Genomic DNA, 8,220 nt, shown 5'->3' with positions numbered 1-8,220 from the left:
GACAACCACCAGTATATGTTAGTGGCCATAAGCGGATTTGATAATGGGCCCTACCAAGTCCATTGCAATCCGTTCAAGAGGTATCTCTATCACTGGCAGGGGTACCAATGGGCTACGGAAGCTTGCTTTGGGTGCGGACAGCTGACACTCGGGGCAGGATTCGCAGTACTTTTGAACCTCCGCAAGATACGTTCTTGTGTCTTTTTAACCCCTAAGTGTCCATCCAGCAGGTGTGTGTTTGTGCCAAATCTAGAACAGCTCGGCGGTGCAACTGAGGTACCACTAACTGTTCCATGACCTCGTCCCTGATCTTGTCTACCCTATAGAGCAACTCACCATTGACTAGCATGCGTGGAAATACAGTGTCTGCACTGGGCTGTTGAGCTACGCCGTTTACCTCTACCACCCTTTCCCGCACCCAAGTCAGGGTGGGATCCTGTTGCTGAGCTGTCCCAAAAGTGTCCCGGGACACTTCCAGCTCAGGGATTGATGGCGTCTCCTCGACCTCTCCTGCCAGCACCTCTAGGGGAGACCTATCGGGGTCAAGCTCTGTCCCTAGGTTGGACACCCCTACCGCAGGTACCCCCGACCCGGGTTCGTCGGGTAAAGTGCCTGTAATAAATTTTACTGGGGGAGAGTGGATTTTGTTTTTCCACAGCGTCATGAACAGGGGCAAGTCTCTTCCCAACACAGTCCCATATGTAACAGTTTTTACCACCCCCACCACATGTTTTAGGTCACCACATGGCGTGGACAAAACTACCTCCATGGTTGGGTACTCTCGGAGGTCCCCATGGATACACACAACCCCGACTGTCCGTCCACTGGGGTTGTCTCCTGCCACCATCGACCCATGCACCAAAGTCCCCGAGTCTAGGAGGGTCTCTGTGGGGTACCCATTAACCAGTACCTGGCACAGTTGGTGTTCACTGTCCGAGGGGCCGGCACTCGCAGTGCAGACAATCTGGGCGTACATTGAAACCCGCAGTCCATGGGCTCCATAGTCAGAGGGCAGTTAGCAACCACATGTCCCGGCCCCTGACACCGTCAGCACCTAATGGTGGAGGTGCTGTTAGGTCTTATGACCGTTTGGGAGGGAACTGGTCTCCTGCTACTCTCACTCCCGGGTACCCCTTCAGCACGGGTACAGTGCTGACTGTCCTCAGCAGAGGGACACGACCCCCTTCCCGGTTCCTGGGTTGGCAGGGATCGGTGTGACAGCCGCGAGGGGCAAAGTCCTGGATAAAGTCCTGAGTGGCCGAGTAGTGTTCGATCAGGCTGACCACCTGGTCGAGGGTGCCAGGGTCCCCTTATCCCACCCAACATTGGATAGCAGCCAGCAGAGTCCTCACCAGCCGGTCGACCACCACCCTCTCCACCATCTGGGCTGGAGTCAAAGACTCAGGCTGGAGCCACCTCCTTACCAGCTGCAGAAGGTCATAAGTCTGAGACCGGGCGGGTCGGGTCTCCACAAAGGACCATGAAAACACCCGCTGAGTCCTCATGTACGTATTGACCCCCAGCCGGGCAAGGATCTCACCTTTGAGCCTCTGGTAGTAATGGGCGTCCTCCCAACTGAGGTTGAAATAGGCCTCCTGGGCATCGCCGACCAAAAACGGAGCCACCACTTCCGCCCACTGGCTGGCTGGTAGGTTTTCCCGCTTTGCTGTGTGTTTGTAGACGGTCAGGAAGGCTTCCACGCTGAGCGAACCTTGTCCCGGGCCTCTCGACGTTCCGGGGGTGGTGCCGTCGGCGTTTCCCGCAGGGCAGCAATTTGTTTTTTGCAGCTGCTGGTACAGTAGCTGCTGCTGCTGATTGTGCTGCTGTTCCCGCTCCTGCTGTTACCGCTGGAGACTCTGGTGCTGCTCCTGCTGTTGCCGCTGAGACTGCAGCTGCTGCTGCTGGGTGAGTACCAGCTGCTTTAACAGCTCCTCCATTTTGTCCACTGGGTGAGGCTGAAAGGTGGCCGGCCGGATTGTGGTCATGCAGCTGCCGGTGGGGTATGCCTCAGTCACACTGCCCGCATTCTCCACCAAGCTGTAAGGCGGCGGTGTTCACACTGTGCAGTAACTGAGGCAGTGACCCAAGCAAGTCCAACATAATCATCTTTATTCAGCAACTCACTGGTAAACAGGACAGTCCTCCGGTTCGTAGCCAGGTTAACATGAGTCCTTAAACAACGGTTGCCGGGGACAACGGCCGCACACGGCCGATGAGAGCCTGACTGGTGCAGAGGCTTCCCAGGCGTGGGTTCAGCTACTCACAGGTCTGCTGAGCTTTCCTGCTCTGCTCCTAGCAGGTCCCAACACTGAACAACACTAATCTTTAGTGCAGGGTTTTTACTAGTGTGGTGCCGGATTACTGGTGTGGTGCCGGATTAATAGTGTGGTGCCGGATTGCTAGTGTAGTGCCGGATTACTAGTGTGGAGCCGTGTGCCGGATTACTGGTGTGTTGCAGGATTACTGGTGTGGGGTCGTGTGCCGGATTACTCGTGTGGTGCTTGATTACTGGTGTGGGGCTAGGTGCTGGATTACTGCTGCGGTGCATGATTACTAGTGTGGTTCCGGATTACTGGTGTGGTGCCGGATTACTGGTATGTATGTCCCTGAGCTGGCAGGCTCCTCCCAGCCATTGCTATGGCCACCACTTGTTGTGAGGAGAATAATCATTCCTTCATATACACACTGGCCATATATTATATATATATATATATATATATATATATATATATATATATATATATATATATATATATATATATATATATATGATTCAGTGCACAAAATGGAACAAATCTAGTACCACACTACAACTGTCTCATTTAGCAGTAGTAGAACGGGTACCGGGATGCCGCATATGAAGAAGCCATCTGCACCAATCAGCCTGCATCTCGCCTGGACTACCAGATCCAGAGCTCATCCAAGACACAAGGGCACAAATGCAGCTGCGATCTGCCCATAGGACTCTGCTTATTCTGGGCTTCCATTACATTTCCATTGTTGTCTTTCTATCCTAGAGGTTGGATGCCCAATCCATTAGTCTGTCCCCCACTAATCTGGGAATCTATCAACTCCGTGGTGAGTCCAAATCCCAAAGTAGAAGGATAAGACCTGCGTTATCGGATAATTATCTTGGGAAACATCAGGGTTTTCAACTTCACTCAAAAATCCCATGAAACCTGCTGAAATTCTGGTATCTAGATGTCCAGAAAACTCAGTAATCCAGGTACAAATGTAATCTATGGATCTATGACAAGCATCAACCACCTGCCATGATAGACATAAAAAGGCACAAAACATAGAAAACATGCGCTACACGGTATAATAAGGCAGTGCTCAGACTATCAGCTCTTGGAATTATCCACTAAAAAGTCACCATGTCCAAACATTTCCCTCCACCTGATATTAATGAGTAATGAGTAGGACTCCAGCATGGATGAAGGTCACCATCAGGTGGCAACTCCAAGGTTGCAGAGCACTTTCTTTAATTTGGGATTTCCAAAGATTATGATGATTGACTGGGTGGTCGGATATATGATGATGGTCATCTAGCGCAGGTATTGTACTATAGCGCGAGTCTTGAATAATGCGACGAAACAAACCATGTTTACTTAGAAGAACATGTCGGCAATGACGCGGATAATCATGGTTCTAGCAGCATTCATGTGGCCATTGAACGGAGGACCTTCAAAGTCATGTTCATTCTGCTTCACTCTCCGGACGTGTCTGATCAGATTCAGTACACTGAGTCCATTACGCAGCAAAGTGAAAATCGCAGGCAGAACAGAGCCTAACATCATGTTAAGTGGCCAACATGGAGAATTCATCAGTGTTAGATCCACAGTTGACCCTTCAGTCACGTTCTTTGGAAATGTCCAGATCAGGGGCAAGTTAATGACAAAAGAAAAGATGACTGATCCTAAGAGAAGCAGCTGAACTCTAGAAGAGAACAACGCCTTTATCTGCAGGAAGAACCAGTTGGATACATTGACCAGTCTCAGGAAATAGTAGATGGAGAGCCAGGTGGTGTTTCAGAAGGTGATATACACCAGAAACAAGTGATTGGTGACTACCAGAAGGACAACCTTGGGGTTATAGAGCCAGTAGCTATTGAAGCATTGAACAATGGAGTCCATGGACATTGAGCTCTGCAGGACCGTATTGCATATGACCATGAAGAACTGGATTCTATCAAAGACTCTGGATCGGACATTGTTTCTCCAGTCTCTCGGATAGACAAAAACAATGGATGAGTTTAGGAGCATCCCGGGCACGAAGGTCACGACTGCAGGAATCACAAACTGCAACAGTAAAGTATCAGCCATCATGAGTGGTGGAGTAAAAGGTGATGGTGTAAATTCCAGGCTGACAAAAATTAACAAGATCTAGATGACTGACCAGATAAATCAGATTATGAGATGCAAATCTGCTGCTTTGTGTGACCAAGGACGTGTTGATGATCCGATTTCCTTTAGGCATTTATTTCCCTAATAAACCTAATAATAAACCTTGGCAAGCTCCATTGCCTTCCTTATCTCCTGGCCCCAGCCCTCTGCTGTGTAAACAGGCTGGTGTGGGATGCATTGTGCACCTCTAGATGGCGCTCTACTTTGGCCCCAAATGTTCACATCCATACAGTCTCCTATAATCAGGTCTCCTTCAGCTCGGTTTTAGGCAGGCTTACTACAGTGCTTGAGAAGTCCCTGTTAAATCCCTCTTTGTCCTCACGTCTCAGGCCTCCTCCTCCTCCTTTCACCAGAAATGTAAGGTTAAAAACTTCCTTAATTGGTCAGAACTTCTTGAAATTCTTTAGTACAGGGGGCACGGAAAGTATTCAGACCGCTTTACATTTTTCACTCTTTGTTTCATTGCAGTCATTTGGTAAATTCTAAAAAGTTCATTTTTTTTTCTCATTAAAGTACACTCTGCCCCATCTGGACTGAAAAAAAACAGAAATGTAGAAATTTTTGCAAATTTATTAAAAAAGAAAAACTGAAATATCACACGGTCATAAGTATTCAGACCCTTTGCTCAGACACTCATATTTAAGTCACATGCTGTCCATTTCCTTGTGATCCTCCTTGAGATGGTTCTACTCCTTCATTGGAGTCCAGCTGTGTTTAACCCCTTCGCAACCTTGGGTTTTGTCGTTTTTGCTTTTTCGTTTTTTGCTCCCCTTGTTCCCAGAGCCATAGCGTCTTTATTTTTTGGACAATATGGCCGTGTGAGGGCTTATTTTTTGCGGAACAAGTTGTACTTTTCAACGCCATTACTAGTTTTACCATATCATGTACGGGAAAACGGGAAAAAAATTCCAAGTGCGGTAAAATTGCAAAAAAAGTGCAATACCACAGTTGTTTTTTTTTTTTTTTTTTTTACCACGTTCACTGAATGCTAAAACTGACCTGCCATTCTTATTTTCCAGCTCATTACGAGTTCGTAGACACCAAACATATATAGGTTATTTTATATTTAAGTGGTGAAAAAAAATTCCAAAATTTGGTAAAAAAAAACTAAAAAAACATAGCGCCATTTTCCGAGACCTGTAGCGTCTCCATTTTTCGTGATCTGGGCCGGGTGAGGGCTTATTTTTTGCGTGCCGGGCTGACGTTTTTATTGATAACATTTTAGGGTAGATCCGATGTTTTGATCGCCCATTATTGCATTTTATTGCAATTTTGCGGCGACCAAAAAACTTAATTCTGGCGTTTAGAATTTTTTTCTCGTTACACCGTTTACCGATCGGATTAATTCTTTTTTTATATTGATAGATCGGGCGATTCTGAACGCTGTGATACCAAATATGTGTATGTGGGGTTTTTTTTATATATATTTTATTTTGAATGGGGCGAAAGGGGGGTGATTTAAACTTTTATATTTTTTTTATATTTTAAAACCATTTTTTTTCACTTACTGCATGCTTCAATAGTGTCCATAGGAGACTAGAAGCAGCAGTTGTCTGATCGTCTCTGCTACATACAGGGGACGAGCAGATCCCCTGCATATAGCAGAAATGGTCCTGTGCTATGAGCGCCGACCACTAGGTGGCGCTCATAGCGACCAGATCATGACAACCACAAGCGTCTGCTGCAGACCCTGGGTTGTCATGCACGCCCATTGGCGACCCGCGATCACGTGACGGGGTCGCCGGTGGGCGGGGCTTACGACGCGCCACCCCGGAAGCGTGCGTTAAATGTCGCTGTCGGAGATTGAGAGCGGCATTTAACATGTTAACAGCCGTGGGTGGATCGCGATTCCACCCGCGGCTGTTGCGGGCACATGTCAGCTGTAAGAATCAGCTGACATGTGCTCGGTTCAGTGAGGGCTCAGCGCAGCAGCCCTCACTGAACGGGGGGTACGCAAATGTGCGTACTAATACGGCATGGGCTCTAAAGGGGTTAATTAAACTGATAGGACTTGATTTGGAAAGGCACACACCTGTCTATGTGTCACCCTGGCCTGGATGCCCAAAGTATATTAAAGCTGTGTCTGAGAGCAAGGGGGAGGTTCTCTAGTCAGGGGAACATTAGCATGCAATACCTCCTGTCTCAGGCCAGTAGGGGGAGCAGGCTGCCCCTATAAAAGCTGGAACTGGGGGCAGGGTTAGAGAGAACTTGATGGCCTGTCTCAGCACTGAGACTTGTCCCAGAGCAGAGCAGGGACAGACAGTTGCACTGCACCTAAGAGGAAGTGTGGCAGGAGGAGAGCCACAAGCCAGAGACAAGAGGCGAAGAGAGCCTGTCTTGGCAGAAAGAGGACTTAATTTACCAGACTTTGGTGTCTGAGGCTGGAAGGATTCCACATCCCCCAGCAGAGAACCAGTCCGGAAGGGACTGTATATTCCTTGGCCTAAGAAGCCTGGAGGTCCTGCCACAACAGAAGGGACCAGCAAAGCCGTACAAGGCTGGGAGCAGAAAGGAACCCACGTCGCAGGCCATACAGGCGAGAATACACGGAAAGCTTGGAAACGTGGGCTGTTACCCTATAACGAGGAGATAGCCAGAAGGAGCGCAGAAAGCACGGTAAGCCTACACCCTCACCCTGACCAGGGCCAATTTCCCCGTTGCTCTCAGACATCCAGGTCCCCTCCTAGCTGGGACTGTTTGTGGGTCAATTTACCTGTTCTAGTAAAGACCCTGGACTGCAAACTGTTGTCTGCGTGCTCCTTGCTCCTCCAGCACTATCAGCACTGGGACTCTCACTACCATCACTCCCAACATCCACTACACTGCCCTGGGGCCGCACTCTTCCCATGGGGAGTCACACCATCCCAGCTGCATACATCAACAGCCCCAGCGGTCTGCCTTGCAGCGGCGGTTCCTAATGACCGCAAATCCACGGGTGGCGTAGTCGGACATAATCATCAGCACATAACGGACTACCACTGGCCTGACCACCCTGAGCCACGGAACCGGGTTGCCACTACTACTCCCATCGTTCCCCTATTGCCCGGATCCGAGTGCCCCACGGCCCAGGGGGTGAGTCAGCTTTGGCGTAGTCGGCAGGATTGCAACCAACCCGCCACAAACGGGTATTGCGTGCCTGAAAAAGACTTTGCACTTACCTGAAAAGAGGTTTCCCGCCGTCCGGAGCCGTTTCCCGCCATTTCCAGCCGTCTCCCGCCATCTTCCATCGGTTCCCCCCATTTTCAGCCGTTTTCCCGCCATCAGACGCCATCTTCAGGACGCCGCGCGGGAAGAAGAGGGGCGTGGACATCCAAACCGCGCGAGATCCGGAGCTCCGCCCCACGCACTGACGCTGCGCAAAGTCCTGGAAGGGAGAGAGAGCGACGCTGACGTCATCAGGACGCGACGCAAGGTCCTCGTCCAGAGCAGCAGCAGCGGAGCCGCGGCCTACAGAAGAGGATCGTCGGAAGGTAGGCCACGCTTACCTAGGGGGGAGGAAGATGTCGGACACAGAGGCGCTCACTACCACCAACGCAGCTGCTGCAGCGGTGATGCCCTTTTCCCTGCCCTACATCCCTGGAGCGGCTGGCTGCCCAAGTACTCAGGGGAGCCCCATGCCCTAACTGACTTTAAGGAAAGGCTGTACAGTTTGTTCCAAGTCTACCCCCTGACAGAGGAACAGAAGGTCAGCATACTAACAGGGCAGTTAACTGGCGCAGCCCAAAGGGAGGTAAAATCATGGCCCGCTGAGGAGAAAAGGACTGTGAAGGGTGTTCTGGCCCGGCTGCGGGGTACCTTTGACACACGTACCTCC

At 50.0% G+C, this 8,220-nt stretch overlaps 1 protein-coding gene across 1 annotated transcript; it reads right to left on the bottom strand.

Annotated features, from left to right (window-relative positions):
• Nucleotides 1-3,611: 3,611 nt before the first annotated feature.
• Nucleotides 3,612-4,328, bottom strand: LOC141161451 (taste receptor type 2 member 9-like). The gene is made up of 2 exons (XM_073646260.1): nt 4,086-4,328; nt 3,612-4,019 (listed from the first exon to the last, which is right to left on the bottom strand). Exons 1-2 carry the CDS (start codon nt 4,326-4,328, stop codon nt 3,612-3,614), a joined length of 651 nt encoding a protein of 216 aa, XP_073502361.1.
• Between the last annotated feature and the right edge of the window lie 3,892 nt (nt 4,329-8,220).

This window comes from Phyllobates terribilis, unplaced genomic scaffold (assembly GCF_046119375.1).
Source record: "Phyllobates terribilis strain yellow unplaced genomic scaffold, ASM4611937v1 Scaffold_9__5_contigs__length_417890890, whole genome shotgun sequence".
NCBI classification, from domain to species: Eukaryota; Metazoa; Chordata; class Amphibia; order Anura; family Dendrobatidae; genus Phyllobates; species Phyllobates terribilis.
The sequence above is the reverse complement of the archived record's forward strand: the minus strand, read 5'-3'. Positions and strand labels throughout refer to the sequence as shown.